The following is a 20,284-nucleotide window of genomic DNA, read 5'->3' on the forward strand; positions in this document are numbered from 1 at the left end:
AAGCGGTGCCTGCTTGTGTCGGAGCGCTGCCGCGCCTCCTGTCCTGAGGAGTAAACGGCAGGAGGGGACCCCCTTGGGTGTGCCTGGCTGCTGTCGGAGAGGAAGGCACCCACAGCATCTCAGACCTGGTGGCGTCCCCCAGACTTCCGGGAAGGCCCGTGGGGCGCTGCTGAAGCGGGGGGCAGTGCCTGGGGGTGACAGGCCTTGCCCACAGACGAGGGCCTGGATCAGACAGATGCTAAGGTCTTTCTACACCAGGGGTGTGATGCCACTCGGGCTGTATCTTTGCTCACCCGTCTTGGTTGAGCACCTACTGTAGGCCTGGTGTGCAGGGCTCCAGGGTGGCCAAGACGATGTGGGGTGCGGTCCTGCCCATGGGGGGCGCACAGTCCTCATCAGTGCAGGAAGCGCCAGGGGCCTGGGGTGGGGCATTCAGCTGTGTTGGGAGAGAGCACCGGGAGGGGGCGGGGCCGAGGGTCAGGTGGGCGGGGCAGACTGTCCAGCGCAGAGGTCAAGCAGGGACAGCAGCACACCAGGAACCGGCCTGCGTGCCGTGGGAGCAGCTGAAGAGCCCAGGGTGGCTGGCAGGCAGGGAGCTGACGAGGCTGCCAAGCAGCCAGGGCCCGGCTGGGCCACCGCAGCCTCGTGAGAGTGTGGGCCCCGCCGTGCGCACAGGGGCCCGCTCCGGCCGGAGCAGGGGACAGGCCGGGTGGATGGACACCAAGTGGCCCGCGGAGCAGAGGACGGACGGACGTGCTGTGGCAGCGTCCTGCCTGCCACCCTCCAGCCAAGCGTGTCCAGCCCAGGAGTCCAGATTGGGGAACTCAGGCCACTGGAAGTGCATCCCCTGTTTCTCCTTAGAAGGGGGAGGGGCTTACTGAGATGGGAGCCCCGAGGACCACACAGAGTGGGGAGAAAGGCCCCCCCAAAGGGAGGAGGAGGAATGCTGTCCCCGAAAGAAGTAGAGAAGGAAGGGGAGGCTGGGCTGATTTTTCTAGAGCCGAGAGAGGAGGGAGGGCTGCAGACCCCACTGTCCGGGTTCGAGTCTGGACTTCGTCTGAGGCCAGGGCAGCCTCCGAAGGGCCCCACCCCCAAGGGGGTTTCGGGATGAACTTGACTCTCCTCAAGACCACTGTCATTGGGTCCCAGCCAGCTCCCATGGTGCGATCACTTCCCTGCCCTGCCTCAGTTCTGTCTGGGAAATGGGGTGATAGCGGCTTCCCCTTGGGGTCTGTTCTGAGGTTCACGTGCGTCCAGGAGGGATATGAATTAGCGACAGGGTGGCCTCTGTCAGGGTCGGGAAGAACAGAAAAGAAACTGAGCCTTACTGTTTGTACCTTGGGGTGGCACTGGGGTCCTCAGGCTACAGGTCAGCGGGTCACACACCAGAAGTGGGTGCCAAGGAGGGAGTGGGATGAGACACCTGGAGAGCAGCCTCCACCAGCCTGGGAAGATTTGTGTATGGTTTTTGACTGCCAGTCTCAGGAATGCACAGCTCTCTTAGAAAGTCCGGTTAGCGCCTGGCTGGCGTAGCTCAGTGGATTGAGCACGGGCTGCAAACCAAAGTGTCGCAGGTTCGATTCCCAGTCAGGGCACATGCCTGGGTTGTAGGCCATGGCCCCCAGCAACCGCACATTGATGTTTTTCTCTTTCTCCCTTCCCTCTCTAAAAATAAATAAAATCTTTAAAAAAAAAAATCTGGTTAGCTGTAAACCCGCTCACACACGTGAACAAGTGACGTGAAGTTTTCCTGCCAAGAAACCAAGAACTGAAAATAATGGCGAGCACGCAAGCGAGGGTAAGTCAGAAGAAAAGGCCCTGCCTGCACCCCCATGGCTCAGGGAGGCTTCGCGGCTGCGGGGGCAACCTGGCTAATGAGACGGAACGAGACAACGTTGGCAACGAATGCTCACACACGCACGCGCACACACACACACACACACACACACTCCCGAAACGATCACCATGTCTCCTGGAAATGGGTTTACACCTGCACTCACTGAGGATGAGCTCTGCCTTGAGTGCCCTGGGCTCGGAAATACCAGCTCGTGGTGGTGGTTTGTGTGTTTTAGTTCTGAGAAAACACCCGCACGGCGGGAGTGTGAGGGCAACAGTTTTTCCTGACGGGCGCGCACACGTGGGAGGGCTCGCGTTCCCTGGAAAGTGGGCTAGGGAAAGCCGGGCTGGCGCGGAGACAGGAGTGAAGGGCCCTTCTGGCAGCGGCCCCAGGGGGACAGGTGACCGTAGCGGTGAAGCAGCGACAGGGAGAGGCTGAGTTGACAAGGACCGCAGCCCTGGAGAAGGGGAGTGAGTGTTGGGGGAGGTCGCTGCCGATTCCAGGGCCTCCAAGATGCTTCCAGCAGCTGGGCACGCGGTCTAGACACTCTGATCTACAGCACTCAACGGTGGGAGCCTTGGGGTCAGAGGTCAGGCAGATCCATCCAACCCTTGAACCCCAGACTGGGCTGTGACGGGCTGTGGGACCTTGGGTAGGTGACCTCACGCCTGTACCCTAGTTTACTTACCTGCAAAGTAGGGCCCACCGCCTAGAGTTGTAAGGGTTAGAGAGTCCGTAAGATCCCACAGCACCTGGCTGCTGGTGCACACCCAACCGAAGGAGGTGAAAGTTGTGGACGGTGGGGTGGGTGAGGCCAGGAAGGAGGAGAGGGCCCCTGGGAAGGGGAGGGAGGCGGTGGAGTCAGCAGAGGGCTGGGCATGGACGGAGGAGTTTACTCGTGAACCGAGCAGGTGGAGGCATGAACGAGGAAAGTGGAAGGAAGGAGAGGGAACCGGTCCAGGGGGTGTCGAGCGGACCAGTTCAAGGCGTACGTTTATGTTTTAAGCTGTTTTCTTTATATTTCACCATCTAAAAGAACAACAAAACCCTAACAAGACTCATGGGGTGCTCACTGTGTGCCAAGGTCAGCCCGCTCCCCACCTTCTGGAGCAAGCTGGGAGGCTCAGGGAGGAGGGTGAGGACTCCTCAGGTCCTTCCTGCAGTCCTCAGCCCCTGCCAGGCAAGAAGGCAGCGGAACTCGGGCCCCCACAGCGGGCAGCGGTGCCAGGCTGGCCTGGCTGGCAGCGACTCCCTGGCGGAACGCCTGTCCCCGGCTTTGGTCCCCAGCTGCGGCGTCTCCTCTTTCCTGTGTGGCCTCTGCTTTATTGTTATCCGAGGGGTCAGGACCCGAGGCCACTTGCATTATTGATGCCCCTTCCTAAGGCGGGAGACTAGGGAGGGCTGACCCTGTAGACCCCACCAGAGACGAACCGGAAACCAGAACTGGGTGGTGCACTGCGGAGGGCTGAGGAAACCGGCGGGCAGCCAGATCGGCAGGAAAAGGAGAGGACGAAGGCACCAGGAAGCCCCTCTTCGCCCGGCCCGCCATGGGCGGGAGAAAGGGCAAAGCGCCCCGGCGGCCCGAGAGGCCCGAGAGGCGGGCCGCGGGGGAGCAGGAGTCCGGGTCTGCCAGCGCAGACGGCGCGCCCAGCGAGGAGCGCCGACCCGGCCGCAGTAAGACCCGAGGACCCAGACCGGCCTTGGAGCCTGCCTCTGCGGGAGGCCAGGGGACCCCTGGTGGCCGCAGGAAGCCCTCCGCCGAGGGTAACAGCGGCTGCAGGCGGCCAGGCGCTGGATCTCCACCAGCCGCCCAGGGAAGGCAAGGCAGCGCGAGGCGGCGGGGACGCGGGCTCCAGGACAGCCGTGGGGGGCGCCTGGAGGGCAGTGTCCCCCGAGGAGGAGAGGGGAGAGCAGGCGAGCACGGCCACCGCAGGAGGAAAGGAAAAGGGCGGGCACCCTCGGCTCGGCGGGGCCGCCGAAAGCCTCGGAGCCTCGACGGGCACACGTCTGGCCGGGACGGGGACAGCTCCTGCCTGGACAGCGAAGCCCCAGAGGCCCAGGAGAGCAGCAGCCAGAGCGGCGGGGCTCCCGAGCTGCAGCCCAAGTCAGAGCAAACGGACACGGGCTCGGGAGGCGGCACCCAGAGCGGGTCGGAGTCGGCCCGGGAGCAGGGCGAACATCCGAGCACCGACGAACCCCAGAGCCAGGAAGGGTCGTTGGGGACGGGACCCCAGAAAGAGACGGAGGATCCCGGGACAGACACGGACTGGAGTCCGGAGGGGGAGGGGGCCGGGCCTGGACGGGGCGCACAGGCAGCCCCAGGATCAGTGAGCCAGGCCACGGAGGCCAAGGACTCTGAGCCGGGCAGAAAAGCCGGGCCCTCCGGCCCCCTCGAGGGCAGCCCCGCGGGCGTCCCACAGAGCCCCCGGGCTTCGCTGGACCCAAGGCCGACCCGGGACACAAGTGACAAGAGGGCGCAGCCGGGGGCGGAGCAGCGGGGCGCAGAGTCCCGAGGAGCCGAGGCCTCGACAGCCAGGGCTCCGCACCGCCATGTCGGAAAGGTGCTGGGGAAGGTGCACGCGGCGGCGGCGGCCAGCGAGAACGCGGCAGGGGGCGCAGGGGGAGCCGCGCCCGGGGACCCAGCGCCGCTGGCCGCCCTCGTGACGCTCCATCGGCTCCGCGCGAGGCCGACACCAGGCCCTGCTCCCCAGGCCGCGGGTCCGCGTCGTGCCGGCCTCAAGGAGAGGCTCCTGCGTGTGGCACGGGCCCTGGGCTTCCTGCAGTGGCTGTGGCGTCGGCTCCGGCTGCGCGCGAGCGAGGGGCAGGAGGCGGGCCCGGTGGCGGGGTCGCGGGCGGGCGAGGGGCGGGGTCGCGGGCCGGCGTTGCGGCGCCGTCTGGGGCTGCGCCTGGCGGGCGTGGTGGGGCTGGGGGTGCGGCCGAGGGCTCCCCCTGGCGGCAGTCCGCTCTCCCCGCAGGCAGCCGAGAGCCCAGCCTGCCACCACCCTTCTGAGGGTGTGGACCCCACTCCGGATCCCAAGTTCGCGGTCGTGTTCCCGAGGATCCACAGGGCGGGGAGGGCATCGAGCAGCCGGAGCTCAGAGGAAGCGTCCGCGGACGCTCCTGCCGGGGAGGGGCGCGTTTGGCCTTGCGCAGGGCCCTCAAGGGACAGTGAGGGGCCCACGGTGAGTGGAGAAAAAGTGGCCGGGCCCCGCCGCGGCTCTCTCCTCGGGGGAGTCCACGGGGGGCCTTCCCGTGACGAGCCCCCCCTGGAGGAGAGCAGCTGCAGCAGCGAAGCTGCTGCAGAGACCTTGGAAGCCGAGGCTCCCGTGCACTGGGCGCGGAGCTCCGACACCGGCGAGGACCCTGGGCTTGCCCCAGACGCGCTGCTGCCCCGACTCACGTTGGAGAGGAGCCCAGGTCCGTACCGGTCCCAGAGGGAGCGGTGGGAGCCGGAAGATGAGGTCGAAGAGGCGCTGGAGAGGGAGTTGGAGCTGAGCCTTGGGTCAGGCCTGGAGCCGCCGTCCTTTCTGGGGGCCGAGGGCAGGAGCCCAGGCGCCGTCCTGGAAGACACGGAGGACCTGGCCTGGCTGCAGTGAGTGATCGGGGCTCCGAATCCGCCGTGTCTGGGGCACGGGGTTCCTCATAGAGCCCCCCCTACTCCAGTTTCTGTAAAATGTAGAGGGAATTTTGCCCCACTAGAGGTGGTCTGAGTGGAAGAGGCCGGGGTGGGATGAAAATCAGATGCCCCTGCCTGCAAGTTCCTTGTCTATTGGGCACAAAATTTCCCTCCGAGTCAGCAGCCTGGCCCTGCCTGTAAGCCCCGCGGGCTGGGTAACTTATCAGCAGCCCAGACCCTGTGTTATATGGATGGGGCTCAGACAGGGAGCGTGACCTGTCCAAAGCGTCTCTGCAGCCAATGGCAGCAATAACCTAGGACCTGCCCCTCCCCCCAAGTCCCTGCCTCCCCACCGTGCTGTCCCCACAGGCCTCTGTGTGACAGCTCCGTTCTGCTGTGCCTCAAGAAGAGGTTTCGCCTGGGCCGCATCTATGTATGGAGGGACCCAGGGAGGAAGGGAGGGAGGGGGTGGCGGGCTGGGACTCCCCTTCCCCTGTGGTCCGAGGGCCCTCCAGCGCCCCTGGAGCTTCTCCTTCCCGGGCTGGGTGCTGCACCCTGTCCCCGGGGCCTGCAGAGACGGGGCGATGGCCTGGGCAGGGGAACGCTGGAGCCCCACTGCACTGGCGTCTCCCGCTCCCTCCATGTTCTGCTTCCACCCCCAGACCTTTGGGGGGCCCCTCCTGCTCGCTCTGAACCCCCGCTGGCCCCTGCCACTCTTCTCACCTGAGGTCGTGGCCAGCTACCACCCCAGCAAGGCCCCCAACACCGCCCCGTAAGTGGCTTTCCCCCACCAACCTTGTGTTCACCCCTCGGTGGCTGAGCCCTAGCAGGTCCCGCCGACTGAGGTCCTAGGGACGGTGGACACATTCAGCCTCTACCCGGGAGGGCCCCAGGTGCCCCTGGCAGCCTTCTCATCTGCCCCCCACCCTCCTTCCCCAGACACGTCTTTGCCGTCGCGGCCTCAGCCTACAGCCTGTCTCAGAGCACCGGGCAGAGCGTGTGCGTTCTCCTCAGGTGAGCGCTGACGCCGTGGCGCGTGCGGCTGAACCCACCGGCCACACTGAGGGCGGGAAGGAGGGGCAGGGGGTGGGGTCTGCATCTGAAACTGCCGGCCCGCTCCACTAGGGGGCAGCTCTGGACTTCCGCGGGGCTGTGCTCCTGGCTGAAGTCACCACAGGTGCCCCTTGAATGAGGCATCCCGGGGACTTTGTTGCTCTTGGTCTCCACGTCCCGGGTCTGTCTTTCTGCGTTTCCCGAGGTCGCCTCTAGGGGGAGTACCACTTCCAGCGGGCCGTGTCCCCACTTCGCCTGCTCAGTGGGGTTATCCTATGGGCCCCTGCCTGGAGACCCTGACCGCCCCTCCGTCCGTCCTTCCCTCCTGCAGTGGGCGCAGCGGCTCAGGGAAGACAGAGGCTGCCAAACAGCTCATGCGGTTCCTAAGCAGCCTGGAGCAGGAGCAGACGAGGGACAGAGGGTGGCAGGTGAGGGGCCGCTGGCCATTTCCCAGTGCCGTCTTTCTCCTTTGGGCCAGGAGGGTGGTCTTTCAGGTCTCTGGCTTCTCCTCCTGGACAACCTGGGGCGTTGCCTGCTGTGGGGGCATGGTGGGGTGGGCCGCCCTGACCCTCCAGGGGCCAGCACAGTCCCCAGGCACAGAGCGCCCCCTGCTGGCATGCTGCATCGGTGGGCCCTGGTGCTGCTTCTGAGGACACTTGAATGCCCTGCCCCTCCAGCTGGACGATGTGCTGCCCTTGCTAGGCAGCTTTGGCCACGCCAAGACAGTCCTCAATGCCAATGCCAGCCGCTTCGGCCAGGTCTTGCGCCTCTGCCTGCAGCAGTGAGTGACAGGCGTCCGGGTGGGGTCAGGGAGCACGCACAGTCAGCACCCTGGGAAGCTGAGGCTGCTGCCCATGGGGCCGACCCGGGGTGGGTCCCATTCTAAGCAGGGCCCCTGGGTTGCATGCACCCTGGGCACCCCCACCCGGTGTCCTGTGCCCACAGCGGAGTCATCGTGGGAGCTTCTGTGTCACATTATCTGCTTGAGACCTCGAGGGTGGTGTTTCAGGTGAGACCCGCCCTGCAGCTCACCCCTTTCCTGCTCCTGCAGTGGCAGAGGAGGAGGGGCCACTGTGGGGGGCTGTGGTCCCTAAGCCCCCCAGGCCGGCCTTCCCCAGGACTTGTCCTCACTGCCCCGGGGTCACAGGGCCTGGCCACGGTTCCCGCTAAGCCAGGCCTTACCCCCAAGGCCCAAGCCGAGCGGAGCTTCCACGTCTTTTACGAGCTGCTGGCGGGACTGGACCCCGCGGAGCGGGAGCAGCTGTCCCTGCAGGAGTCGGAGAGCTACTACTACCTCAACCAGGTGGGGGCAAGGTCCGCACCTCGGGGCCTGCCCGGGGAGGGCTCTCAGCGCAGGGGTGTGAGGAGGAGCCGGGAGAAGGGAGCGGGTCAGGCTCTGCCCGCACCCCCGCTGTGCTCCGCAGGGCCGGGCCTGCAGGCTCCAGGGCAAGGAGGACGCCCAGGACTACTCAAGGCTGGCGAAGGCCCTGCAGACGCTGGGCTTGTGCCCCGAGGAGCTGACGGCGGTCTGGGCCGTGCTGGCCGCCATCCTGCATCTGGGCAACATCTGCTTCTCCTCCTCGGAGGTGCGCTCCCGCTGAGGCGCTGGGCCCACGTGGCTTGCCTGCGTAGTCTGGGCGGCAGTGACGAGGCCAACTGCCTGCGTCCGTACGTGGGCGACTGCAGAGCCTGGGGCCACCCGCAGTCCGCACAGCCGCCCTGCAGAGCAGGCAGACCCTCATCGTTTAGCGGAGGGAGCGGACCTGGAATTCCGGCGTCTATGCCGCCGCCTGTCCCTCCCGAAGCTGCCACCACCACTGGGAAGCAGCCCTGGCACTAACCGGCAGCTGTTGGATACCTGGCACTGTGCAGACCACCCCACACGTGTTTTCCCGTTCGGTGCTCAGGGCGGCTCCAGCACGGAAGGGGTGTTGTTTCCCCCTTTGCAATAAGACCGTGGAGGCTCAGAGAGGGGGGAGACTTGTCAGGCCAGCTAGTGAGGAGGCCAGGTCAGGACTCACGCTCAGGGCCCTCGGACTGCAGAGCCGGCGCTGGCCCGCCCAGGCCCAGCCACCTTCCGGTTAGAGGGCAGCTGCCGTGCAGAGCGAGGCCTGCCCCCCCAACTCCCCCCGTGGGGCGTGGCCACCGCACAAGCTGAGCGCTCCCTGCCCGCTCCCTCCTCTGTCCAGAGGGAGTCCCAGGAGGTGGCTGCCGTGTCCAGCTGGGCCGAGATCCACACGGCAGCCCGGCTGCTGCGGGTGCCGCCCGAGCGCCTGGAGGGGGCTGTCACCCGGAGGGTCATGGTGAGCTTGAGGGTTCTGGGGCGGCAGGGGCCCGACCACACCGCCTGATGGCTTGCCGAGCGCCCAAGTAGGCCTCGGGCCCGATGTACTATGTGCTTGTCCCCCCTGCCTCCAGGAGACTCCCTATGGCCCGGCCTCAAGATCCCTGCCCCTGGAGAGCGCCATCGATGCCAGGTGGCCCCGGGGGCAGGAGGGAGCCGTAGCCTGGCCTGGCACTCTGCCGCACATGGCTCACACACCACGCCCACAGGGACGCGCTGGCCAAGGCCCTGTACTCCAGCCTCTTCTCCTGGCTTCTGGGGAGGACCAACGCGCAGCTGGCCCCGCCCGGCGAGGGAGGCGGCACGGACAACGTCACTGTCGTGGACGTCTACGGCTTTGAGGTCACCCCTGGGGTGGGGGGCCCAGGGCAGGGTGCCCACCTCATCCTGATTATTTCTGGGGACCCCAGCAGCTCCAGCTCTCCTGGTGGGGAGCACCTGTGACCTGTTTGCCTGCCGGGCCCTGAGACATCCTGAGACAGCTGCTCTGTCCGGTCCTGGCGGGGCCGCGGGAAACGTCTGTCCTGCTTGCCCTGCTGGCTCTCGCGGGAGCCTCCTGGGCAGCGGAAGATCAAGGCCCTCGGACGGGCAGCCCACAGCCTCACCTCCCATGCACCCTGACTTTCCATAAGCGCCTCACCTCTTTCCAGAAGGCCCTGCCTCCTGAGGGCGGCAAGGAGGGAGCTACAGCAAGAGGTAGCCCCACTCTGAGTCCCTGGATGGGCCCTGTTCACGGCCCCCCGCTCTCTCCTGGTCTCCAGTGTGTCCTTGGTGACCGTGACACGTGTGTGGGTGTGTGCATGCACACTCTTGTGTGTTTTCGAGCATGCCAGAAATCTCTGTACGAAGCTATAAGACGTGGAGCCTCTGCTGGGCTCACCAGTAAAATGCTAGGAGGCACAGAGGAAGGAGTCTGTAAACCCTACATACAGGAGGACTGTCGGAAGGCTTCCTGGAGGCGGCAGCAGGGAGCCCTGCTTTTGAGGATTGTGGTAGCAGCGAGCTCAGTCCTAGGCACAGGAGCCCTCCAGACCACAGGCTGTCTGGGACCATGGGACCAGGGGCCGGAAGGCTCACACTCCTGCTGAGGCAGAAAGCAGGGGTGTGGGGTCCCAGAGCGGGGCCTGACTGGCTGCGCAGGGCTGCAGCAGCTTGTGTGCGGTCCCAGGGCCTTGGCACTTGACCCTGCAGGCTGCAGCATCAGCCCTGGAGCCCCACCCCTCCCTGGTGCTGGGGAGGATGCAGGCTGTCCTGTGGGAGGGGGTGAAGGGCACCGGGCCTGTGTGCCGGCCCCCCACACCTGCCTGGAGGCTCCTACCGCAGGTGGGTGCCCACCTCACTGCCCTCCTGTCCCCAGGCTCTGCGGGTGAACGGCCTGGAGCAGCTGTGTAACAACCTCGCGAGCGAGCGCCTGCAGCTCTTCTGCAGCCAGACGCTGCTGACCCAGGAGGAGGTGGGGGAGGTGGGGGGCCCGGGCAGGGATGCGGCAGGGGGACACCAGCTATGCCCCAAAACAAAAACCATCTCTGGAAAAGAGAGGGCGCTGCACCGAGAGCCGTACCCCAAAGCCCGCTTGCTGTGGGCTGTCTCAGTCCTTCTGAACCTCAGTTTCCCCATCTGTGCAATGGGAGGGCCATCCCTGCTCTGGCTCAGACGAGGTTCCCCGAGAACCTGGCGGGCTCTGTAAGCAGCCAAGTGCTCGCCGTTCCCAGGAGGAGTGTCGGCGGGAGCTGCTGCCCTGGGTGCCCATCCCCCAGTCTCCGAGGGAGTCCTGCCTGGACCTGCTGGCGGACCAGCCCCACAGCATCCTGAGTATCCTGGATGCCCAGACACGGCTGTCCCAGGCGAGCACCCCGTGGCGGGGACAAGGAGTGGGGGAGCAGTGAGGTGACAGGGCCCGGAGACCCTGCCCACAAACCTTCGGAACGGCTTGGGACGACAGTGGCCACACGGGGTTCGGCCCTGTGCTGGGTGCTCTGGAGCAAGATGTCTGACCTCTCTGAGGTTGCCCGGGTCCTCGCTGCAGAAGGGAGACAGTGGTGCCCGAGGGTTGTGGGGACGGGGCAGGGCTCGTGGGAGGCGGGCGAGGGCCGGTGGGGGGCGAACCTCAGGACCACGGTGCACCCCTTCCTCGAGTCCTCGCTGACGGCCCGCCTTCCACTTGCCCTACCTAACCGCCCCCAGTTCGTCCCCAGCCGCTGCCTTACTGCTACTTTGTAACACCTGTGTCCATGAGCAATTACATTGCATTGTGCTTAGCAATTACAATGTATTTATTCACGGACTCTCCTGAGACAGACTGGACCCTCTTCTGAAGGGTTTTAGCCTATCAGCAGCGGCTGGCACATGGTTAAGGGTTCACTAAGTAAGGAATGAATGAATGAATGAATGAATGAATGTGCCAGGAATTTTCAACCTTTTTTCATCTCGGGGCACACGTACACTAGTGACTAAAATTCTGCAGCACAGGGAAAAAAAATGCATTTTTTGCTGATCTGACCAAAAAATAGGTGTGATTTTGATTCACTCACACCAGACAGCTAATGTTGTGTCGGCTGTGGTCATTTTTGTATTTGACCATCTAAGGGGAGAGAGGTCAGTGCCCCTGACTAAACTAGTCAGGTTTTGCATGTTTAAAAATTCTTGCAGCACACAAGTTGAAAATCGCCGGTCTATTATCACAACACATCATGTGACATTAGTACATAACATGCATTTACTAGCATACGTATTTGAAGTCCCTTCCCAGATAAACCCATGGTGTTAATTCGTAAATGATTCCTTTTCCTGGCCTGCGTCTCGTACGGTCTAGTGAAACGGGTCACCGGTGTCGCTGACGTCTCAGGGCCACTTTGGGGTCAGCAGCACGGCTTCCTTAAAGTCTCCACTCCTCAAGACCACTCTTTTCAAGTCCGCGTTGGGCGCCGTTGACCCGGCCACGGCCACTCCACGCCACGTGTGTTCCCATGCGTGTTATCTGCCCCTCAGCTCCGTTGAATAACCTCTCCTGGGTTGCTTTTCACAAGTATTTTTTTAAATGGTTGAACAAATTTTTGGTTGTGATTTTTTAAAAGATTGTACTTATTTATTTTTAGAGAGGGAAGGGAGGGAGAAAGAGAGAGAGAGAGAAACATCAATGTGTGGTTGCTGGGGGCCGTGGCCTGCAGCCCAGGCATGTGCCCTGACTGGGAATCGAACCTGCGATGCTTTGGTTTGCAGCCTGAGCTCAATCCACTGAGCTCCGCCAGCCAGGGCTTCACAAGTGTTTTTATAAGACGTGTGCAGAAACACCTGTAGTGTTCGCGAGCCGCGCTCCCAGGGGTGATAGCTGGGCCGGTTTTAAAGTGCCCCGCCCCTTTTACACGATTGGATCAGGTGTGTGCTGGCCCAGGCGGTTTCTGCAGGTGAGGTGCTGCTTTCCTCAAACAGCACTTTGTTTTCCAAACAGCCGCAGGGAAAGAGAGAGGCACCCTTGGCAAGGACTCAAATGTGGAGGGACTCTTCCTTCCTGAGGAGGTTGGGGAGACGAGGGGAGCCCACCTCCCGTTCCGCCCTCTGGTGTGTGGGCGCAGGAGGTGCGGCACAGACCTGAGAGCAGCCCTCTCTCCCGGCAGGCCACAGACCACACCTTCCTCCAGAAGTGCCACTATCACCATGGCGACCACCCCTGCTACGCCAAGCCCCAGCTGCCCCTCCCTATCTTCACCGTGCGACATTACGCAGGCACCGTCACCTACCAGGTATCACGGTGAAAGCGGGGACAGACTCCGGGGTGAACTGGTGAGAGCAATTGGTGACCCTGGTGTTTCCTTTTGGATGGTGTCACCTGATGGGTGACAAGGGTGGGTGAGGAGAGGCCCCTTCCAAGGTTTGGCCATCTCGCCCTAGCTGGGCCCCTGGCATCCCCCTGCCCAGTTCTGGGTGAGTGTTAGGGGTGGGGGGAGGGGGTGGGGTTAAGGCCGTGGGACCCTCAGACCAAGAGGAGCAGAGCATGGGACCTGGCCGTGATGGTCTCGGGCATCTCCTCTCCTCTGGCCTCCGTGTCCCTCCTCATCTGCACACGGGGAGGGACTCAGTCCTACACGTGTCATGTGGGTTCAAGGCAGTGACACGGAAATGGCCGGCAGGTGCCCACTGGAGGTCTTTCCTTCACTCTGACGTTCACGGAGGCTGCCCCACCACCCAGGAGGAGAGGCTGAGGGGACAGGGCCTGGTGTAAAGGGCAGGACCCTCCCTGTGACTGGTGTGAGGTGGGGCAAGTCACATAAGGCTTCCTGGAGGAGGTGGCCTGCATTGGCTGTAGAAGGAACAAACACAAACGACCCCAAAGCTACCCAAACAAGAAGCAAAAGGAGTATATGTCCATTATACCTCCAAAAAATCATATCAAAAGAAAAGAAAGAGACACATGGAGAACTAAATAAAACTATGAAACGGTGTTAAAGGCCCCAAAGATGACTTCAGAACCGAGGGACAAACCACATGCATGTCGGGGAGCCCCAGCACTGCTCACTCTTTCCCACGTGATCTAGAAAAGATCACTTTCTGTGATCTTTTTCTGTCTCCACTGCCCATTTCCAGAGCTTTTTCGTCTTCCCAAACAGAAGCTCTGTGCCCATTAAACACCAACCACCCACTGCCCCTTCCCCAGCCCCGGGTAATACCGAGTCTGCTGTCCGTCTCCATAAATTTGCCTATTCCAGGCCTTTCATATACATGGAATGATAACACACACAATACTCTTGTGCCTGACTTGTTACACTAAGCATGCTTCCGAGCCTCATCTGTACTGCAGTACGTGTCAGAATTGCCTTCCTTTTATGGCTGAATAATACCCCATTGTGTGCATGACAGCATTTTTTAAAAATATATGTTATTGATTATGCTATTACAGTTGTCCCATTTCCCCCCTTTATTCCTCTCTGCCCTGCGCACCACCCCCCACCCACATTCCCCGCCCTTTAGTTCATGTCCATGGGTCGTACATGTAAGCTCTTTGGCTTCTCTATTTCCTATACCATTCTTAACCTCCCCGTGTCTATCTTCTACCTACCAATTATGCTTCTTATTCTCTGTACTTTTTCCCCCTCTCTCCCCCTCCCATTCTCCCACCGATAACCCTCCCTGTGATCTCCATTTCTGTGGTTCTGGTCCTGTTCTAGTTGTTTGCTTAGTTTGTTTTGTTTTTGTTTTAGGTTTGGTTGTTAACAACTGTGAGTTTGCTGTCATTTTACTGTTCATATTTTTTATTTTCTTTTTCTTAGATAAGTCGGTTTAACATTTCATATAATAAGGGCTTGGTGATGGTGAACTCAGCTTTAACTTGACCTTATCTGAGAAGCACTTTATCTGCCCTTCCATTCTAAGTGAAAGCTTTGCTGGATAGAGCAATCTGGGATGTAGGTCCTTGCCTCTCATGGCTTCACATACTTCTTTCCAGCCCCTTCTTGCCTGTAAGGTCTCTTTTGAGAAGTCAGCTGACAGTCTCATGGGAACTCCTTTGTAGGTAACTGTCTCCTTATCTCTTGCTGCTTCTAAGATTCTCTTCTTATCTTTAATCTTGGCTAATGTAATTATGACGTGCCTTGGTGTGTTCCTCCTTGGGTCCAACTTCTTTGGGACTCTCTGAGCTTCCTGGACTTCCTGGAAGTCTGTTTCCTTAGCCAGATTGGGGAAGTTCTCCATTATGTTTTCAAATAACTTTCCAATGTGTTGCTCTTCCTCTTCTCCTTCTGGTACCCCTATAACTTGGATGTTGGAACGTTTAAAGATGTCCTGGAGGTTCCTAAGCATCTCATTTTTTTTTATTTGAGTCCTGGTTTCCTTCCCATCACTGTTGGTTGCCTGTACATTTTCTTTCATTTCACTTAGCGTAGCCTTCATTTTTTCATCTAACTTGCAACCAAATTCAACCAATCCTGTGAGCATCCTGATCATCAGTGTTCTGAACTGTGCATCTGATAGGATGGCTATCTTTTCATCACTTAGTTGTATTTTTTCCGGAGCTTTGATCTGTTCTTTCGTTTGGGTCATTTTTTTTTGTCTTGGCACACCTGTTACATAGTAAGGAGTGGATCCTCAGGTATTTACCGGGGCAGGACTACCCACGTAGCTGGGTTGCTGTATGTGGGGGAGGGTCTGAAAGAGAACAGTGGTGCTTGCTCTGCTCTCTGCCGGATTTCCGTCACTTCCCATGCTACCCACAAGCAAAGTGGGCCCTTCTGGTGCTGATTCCCGGTGGGTGGGTTTGTGTATGCTCTAGGACCCCGTGAGTCTCTCCAACGGAGTCTCCTGTGAGGCTGGGAGTTTCTCCCACCACTGCCGCAACCCCCACAGGTGTTTTCAATCGGTGGTTTGAGGCTTTACTTCCCTGACCTGGAGAGCCCTGGGTTGTGTGGTCTGTCTTGCTCCCCAGTTTCTCCTGGTTTATTTGCACACAAATGTGGGGACCAGCCGCCGCCTTGCTGCGAGCCCTCTCTCCTCAGCTGCCCGTCTCCGCCCCTCCTACCGGCCTGGGTGAGTGTTTCTTCTTTGACTCCTTGGTTGTCAGACTTTCATACAGTTCGATTTTCTGTCAATTCTGGTTGTTTGTTGTTTTTAAATTGTGTCCTTCTCTTGGTTGTGCAGGGAGGCACAGTGTGTCTACCTACGCCTCCATCTTGGCTGGAAGTCAGTCTGTTCTTGATATAACAGTCAGGGAGTCTTTTGGGAGAAAGTGTCGGAGGGAGTGAGGATCCGGATGAGGAGGCTCAGCGTGCTGTCTGCCCGCCCTGTGCCCGCTGTGGCTGGGCCAGAGTTGGCGACGGAGCCAGAGCTGTATGATGATGTTCTGTTGACCATTCCTCTGTGGATGGACACGAGTTGTTTCTACCTTTTTGGCTGTTGTGAATATCACCTTGAACACGGGTGTACAAGCATCTGTTCGGGTCTCTCAGTTCTTTTGGGTCTATACCTAGAAATAGAATTGCTGGGTCATATGTTTATATGTTTAATTCTATGTATATGTATATGTGTAATTCTATGTTTATTTATATTTTTAAAGATTTTGTTTATTTTTAGAGAGAGGGGAAGGGAAGGAGAAAGAGAGGAAGAGAAACATCCATGTGTGGTTGCCTCTCATATGCCCCCTACTGGAGTCCTGGCCTGCAACCTAGGCTTGTGTCCTGACTGGGAATCGAACTGGCGACCCCTTGGTTCACAGGCCCGTGTTCAATCCACTGAGCCACACCAGCCAGGGCTCTATGTTTAGATTTTTGAGGAGCCGCCAAATTGTTTTCCTCAGCAGCTGCACCATCTTATGTTCCCACCAGTATGTATGAGGGTTCCGATTTCCCTACATCCTTGCCAATACTTGCAATGTTCTTTTCTTTTCTTTTTTTTTTTAGTATACCCATCCCAGTGGGTGTAAAGTGGTGTCTCATTGTGGTTTTTATTTGCAGTCCCCGAATGACTAATGATGTTGAAAATTTCTTCATATGTTTCTTCTGGACCATTTGTGTAGCTTTGAAGAAATGTCCATGGAAGCCCTTGGTCCATTTTTGACTTGGGTTGTTTTTTTTTCCTGTTGAGTTGTAGGAGTTCTTTATATAATCTGGGTAGTGATCCCTGATGTGGTGTGCAATATTTTCTCCCATTCCGGGGGTTGTCTTTTTGCTCTCTTAATGGCAGCTCGTGATGCCCAGAAGTCTCTGATGGTGATGAAATCCAAGGCAGCTCCTCCGTCCTTTCGTTGTCTGAGCTTCTGGTGTTGCCGAGTCCGATGTCACGGGCTTTTCCCTGTGTTCTCTCCTTAGCGTTTTACGGTTTCAAGGCTTACAGTCAGGTCTTTGATCTCCTCACATTGAGTTAATTTGTACACAGGGTGTGAGGTGAGCGTCCAGTTTTATTGTCTGGCAGATGGATTTTCAGTTTTCCCAGAACAATTTGTTAAGGAGACAGAGGTGGCCTTTTGACTCAGAAGGGCGGGGCTGGGTGACAAAGGGACCGACTGGCTTCTGCACCCAGCCTTCTCTCCTTGGCTTTCCACCCCCTTCCCCGCACTGTCTTTCGCAGGTTCACAAATTTTTAGACAGAAACCGGGATCGCCTCGACCCTGCTGTGGTAGAGATGCTCGACCAGAGCCAGCTCCAGGTGCCCCGCCGCCCCCCGGCCCCCACCCCTCCGCACGCTGTGTCCCCGTTCTGCCTGGACACTCTCGCTCGGGGGTTGCCCTGACCTGGTCTGGACGCCGTGAGCTGGTCCACCCTGACTCCCCGGGAAGGGGGGAGGGGGCAGGCCAGGCTGTGGACGAGCCCTGGAGTCCAGCGGGCTCCGGCCCCTCTGGCCCGCAGCTGGTGAGCAGCCTGCTCCAGGAAGCAGAGGCCCAGCTCGGAGGAGGGCGAGGCACAGCCACACTGGCCTCTCAGTTCCAGCAGTCCCTGGGGGACCTCCTGGCCAGGCTGGGCAGGTGAGAACGATGCCACCCCCCCACCCCGATCCCCCTCGGCCGCACCCAAGGGCAGGGAGTTGGATCGGAGACCGCTTCCTGCCCAGGTGACCCCCTGCACCCATCAGGAGCCGTGTTTACTTCATCCAGTGCCTCAGCCCCAACCCCGGAAAGGTGAGCTCCCCCAGCACCTACCCGGAGCCCGTCCTCCCTGCCCGCCCAGCCCAGCCCAGCCCAGCCCCTCCTCGTGGCCCGCCCTGCGAGGCCCGCAGCCTAAGCCCCCGGACGGACACCAGCACCAATCGGCTCTGTCCCTCGGCACAGCTTCCGGGCCTCTTCGACGTGGGACACGTCTCGGAGCAGCTGCACCAGGCAGGTGTGCTGGAGGCCACCTGCGCCCGCAGCGCTCACTTCCCCGTGCGCGTGCCCTTCCGCACCTTCCTGGCCAGGTGGGGCTCCGGGAGGGGGCGGCCCAGGGCACCTCAGTCAGGGGTGACGAGACTCGGCCTGGGGTTCCTTCCGGGCGAAGGCAGACCCGTTCTCCTGGGGGGCCCTGGGCCTGGCACCCGCCCTTCCTCTGTCCTTTCTCCCCTCTCCCCCATCTCTCTCTCCCCTCTCACTGTTGGCTCTCTGCCCACCCCTCCGTGCCCCCGCGAGTTCATCTCCCCCCCACCTCCACGCCAACAACACTCTCCTGTGTGCCTAGCACACAGTAGGCGCTTCACAAATTGTTGTGGAATGGGGGACTGGATAAAAGACGGTGAAGGGATCGGCCGAAGGACATGCATGCCTGACCTACAGACGCAGACGACAGTGTGGGGGTGGCCACAGGGAAGGGGGCCGCTGGGTGGAGGCGGGCAAAGCGTGAGGAGGAGGGGGACATCTATAATAATGCCGATAATAAAAGTGAAGTAAAAAAAAATACCATCATTGTCCAGTTGCTGGCAGACACTGACGCTGAACAGACACTTCGGGGCTGGGGGTGTCGCACAGCTGTGGAGGGAGGTCCGTGCTGCGCTGGCTGCAACGGTGCCTCTGTCCCACGGGCAGGTTCCGGATCCTGGGGACCCCGGGGCAGGGAGAGTCCTCTGACCGGGAGAGGTGTGGCGCCATCCTGAGCCAGGTGCTGGGGGCTGAGTCGCCCCTCTGTCACCTTGGAGTCACCCAGGTGGGTGGGTGTGTGCAGACGGGTAGGCATGGTTTGGAAAGGGAGAGGGCTGTTCTGGGAGATGGAGTGAGCTTGGGTGGTAGGCGTCCCGGGGCTGGATGGCGCCGGGGAGAGCAGGGGATCTGGCGGACAGGGAGGAGCAGGCTGAGGCCTCAGGAGAAGGGCAGGGAGGGCCCGACCCCCGGCGCCCGAACCCGGCCTGCCTCCAGCCCACGCCTCTGCCCCCAGGTCCTGCTGCGGGAGCCCGGCTGGCGGCAGCTGGAGCAGCACCGCGCCCAGCGGCGCTCCCAGGCGCTGCTCACCCTGCACAGCGGCCTCCGGGCCTACATCTCCCGCCAGCGCCTCCGCCTCCTGCCACGGATTCAGGCTCGCGTGCGGGGGCTCCAGGCCAGGTCCGCAGGGGCGGGGTGAGGCCCTGAGCCTCCTCAAGGTGGTGGGGCAGGGGCGGGGAGACGTAGGTCTCAAGGCGCGTCAGCCTGCCCCAGCGCCATCCCGTCCGCACGGGGCTCTCCTTGACCGCATCACCGCCTACACGCATGCGCCCTCCGCCGGAAGACCCCCCCCAGCCACAGGACGCTGGTGGTCCATCCAGGCCGCCCAGACCTGCAGCCTTGACTCCCTGGGTGTTCTCTTTCTTGGTCTGTTCTTTACCCTGCGGCAAGAATGACCTTTTAAGGGCATAAGTTGGCCCTGGCTGGTGTAGCTCAGTGGACTGAGCACCAATCTGCTGGTTTGATTCCCAGTCAGGGCACCTGTTTGGGTGGCAGGCCAGTCCCCAGTAGGGGGCGCATGAGAGGCAACCGCACATTGACGTTTCTTTCCCTCCCTTTCTCCCTCACTTCCTCTCTCTAAAAATAAATTTTAAAAAAATATATTTTTAAAAAATCATGAATTGGCTTTAGGCCAGACTTGAACACCCCAGGCTCTTGGGACTATCTGGTCCCACGGCCCACCCCCTTCTCACCTAATTAACCCGGTCGCTCTTCCTGTCACCGATCCCGCATCCAGGACGGTGACAGAGGTAGTAGGCAGAAGTGAGCTGTAGAACAAATGGACTCAGGAAACGAGTGACAGGAGCAAACGCAGGGCCCTTGGAGCTCAGGAGAGAGCAGGGCGCAGGGAACGCACCTGGGAGAAGAAGAGGGGGCCGGAGAGGCGGGGGTGCCCCCAGGAGCGCCTCATCTAACAGCTCCGGGCTGACCGCCATCTGTCTCTCTTGGGCCACAGGCCGGCGGCGCAGGGAGGAGGGCAGGGGAGGTGCCCCCAGGCCGGTGGGGAGTCAGACGCAGATAGTAAACCGGCCGCCGGTCACCCCCAAGCTGAGAGCTGAAGCTCTGAGGACAGGCGAGGACAGGGACACCAGGGAGTCTCTGCAGAGGGGGCGCCCATCACCACTATTTCTAGACAGTTCCCATCACTGACAGAAACTGTGACTGCTAAGGGAAACTCCCCGCTCGCCTCGCCCTCCTGCCCCTGGTGGCCTCCAGTCCACTGTCTGTCTCTGTCTGCCCTAGACACTTAGTGTAAGTCGGCTCACCCCGCGTTGGCTTTGACGCCGGGCTTACTGCGCTGAGTGTGACGTTTTCAAGGTTCATCCGCATCATTGCATGTCCCAGAACTTCATTTCCTTTATGTGGCTGAATAGTGTTCCATCGTATGGGTAGACCATATCCGGTGTATCCATCCAGCCTTCAGGGCCCATTTGGGTTGTCTAAAAATAAATAAATGAAAAATCTTTAAAAATTTTTTGATATTTGCCCTGGCTGGCATAGCTCAGTGGATTGAGTGCGGGCCGCGAGCCAAAGCGTCACAGGTTCGATTCCCAGTCAGGGCACATGCCT

The 20,284-nt window shown here is 60.6% G+C and overlaps 1 protein-coding gene across 1 annotated transcript in view; it reads left to right on the plus strand.

The window, feature by feature from the left end:
- The first annotated feature begins 3,384 nt into the window (after positions 1–3,384).
- Positions 3,385–20,284, plus strand: part of MYO15B (myosin XVB) — a 32,630-nt gene continuing 15,730 nt past the window's right edge. Inside the window, exons 1-21 of the mRNA XM_045836758.1 lie at positions 3,385–5,429; positions 5,823–5,886; positions 6,116–6,225; positions 6,393–6,464; positions 6,820–6,934; positions 7,184–7,287; positions 7,452–7,515; positions 7,696–7,809; positions 7,931–8,092; positions 8,696–8,809; positions 8,925–8,983; positions 9,060–9,192; positions 10,208–10,303; positions 10,563–10,694; positions 12,465–12,590; positions 16,903–16,980; positions 17,181–17,296; positions 17,404–17,449; positions 17,600–17,724; positions 18,326–18,443; positions 18,672–18,835. Of these exons, the coding sequence (XP_045692714.1) occupies positions 3,385–5,429; positions 5,823–5,886; positions 6,116–6,225; positions 6,393–6,464; positions 6,820–6,934; positions 7,184–7,287; positions 7,452–7,515; positions 7,696–7,809; positions 7,931–8,092; positions 8,696–8,809; positions 8,925–8,983; positions 9,060–9,192; positions 10,208–10,303; positions 10,563–10,694; positions 12,465–12,590; positions 16,903–16,980; positions 17,181–17,296; positions 17,404–17,449; positions 17,600–17,724; positions 18,326–18,443; positions 18,672–18,835 (4,157 nt within the window). The remainder of the gene's footprint in view (positions 5,430–5,822; positions 5,887–6,115; positions 6,226–6,392; positions 6,465–6,819; positions 6,935–7,183; positions 7,288–7,451; positions 7,516–7,695; positions 7,810–7,930; positions 8,093–8,695; positions 8,810–8,924; positions 8,984–9,059; positions 9,193–10,207; positions 10,304–10,562; positions 10,695–12,464; positions 12,591–16,902; positions 16,981–17,180; positions 17,297–17,403; positions 17,450–17,599; positions 17,725–18,325; positions 18,444–18,671; positions 18,836–20,284) is intronic.

The sequence above is a fragment of the Phyllostomus hastatus genome, unplaced genomic scaffold (assembly GCF_019186645.2).
Source record: "Phyllostomus hastatus isolate PE091 unplaced genomic scaffold, TTU_PhHast_1.1 phas_contig_210, whole genome shotgun sequence".
NCBI lineage: Eukaryota > Metazoa > Chordata > Mammalia > Chiroptera > Phyllostomidae > Phyllostomus > Phyllostomus hastatus.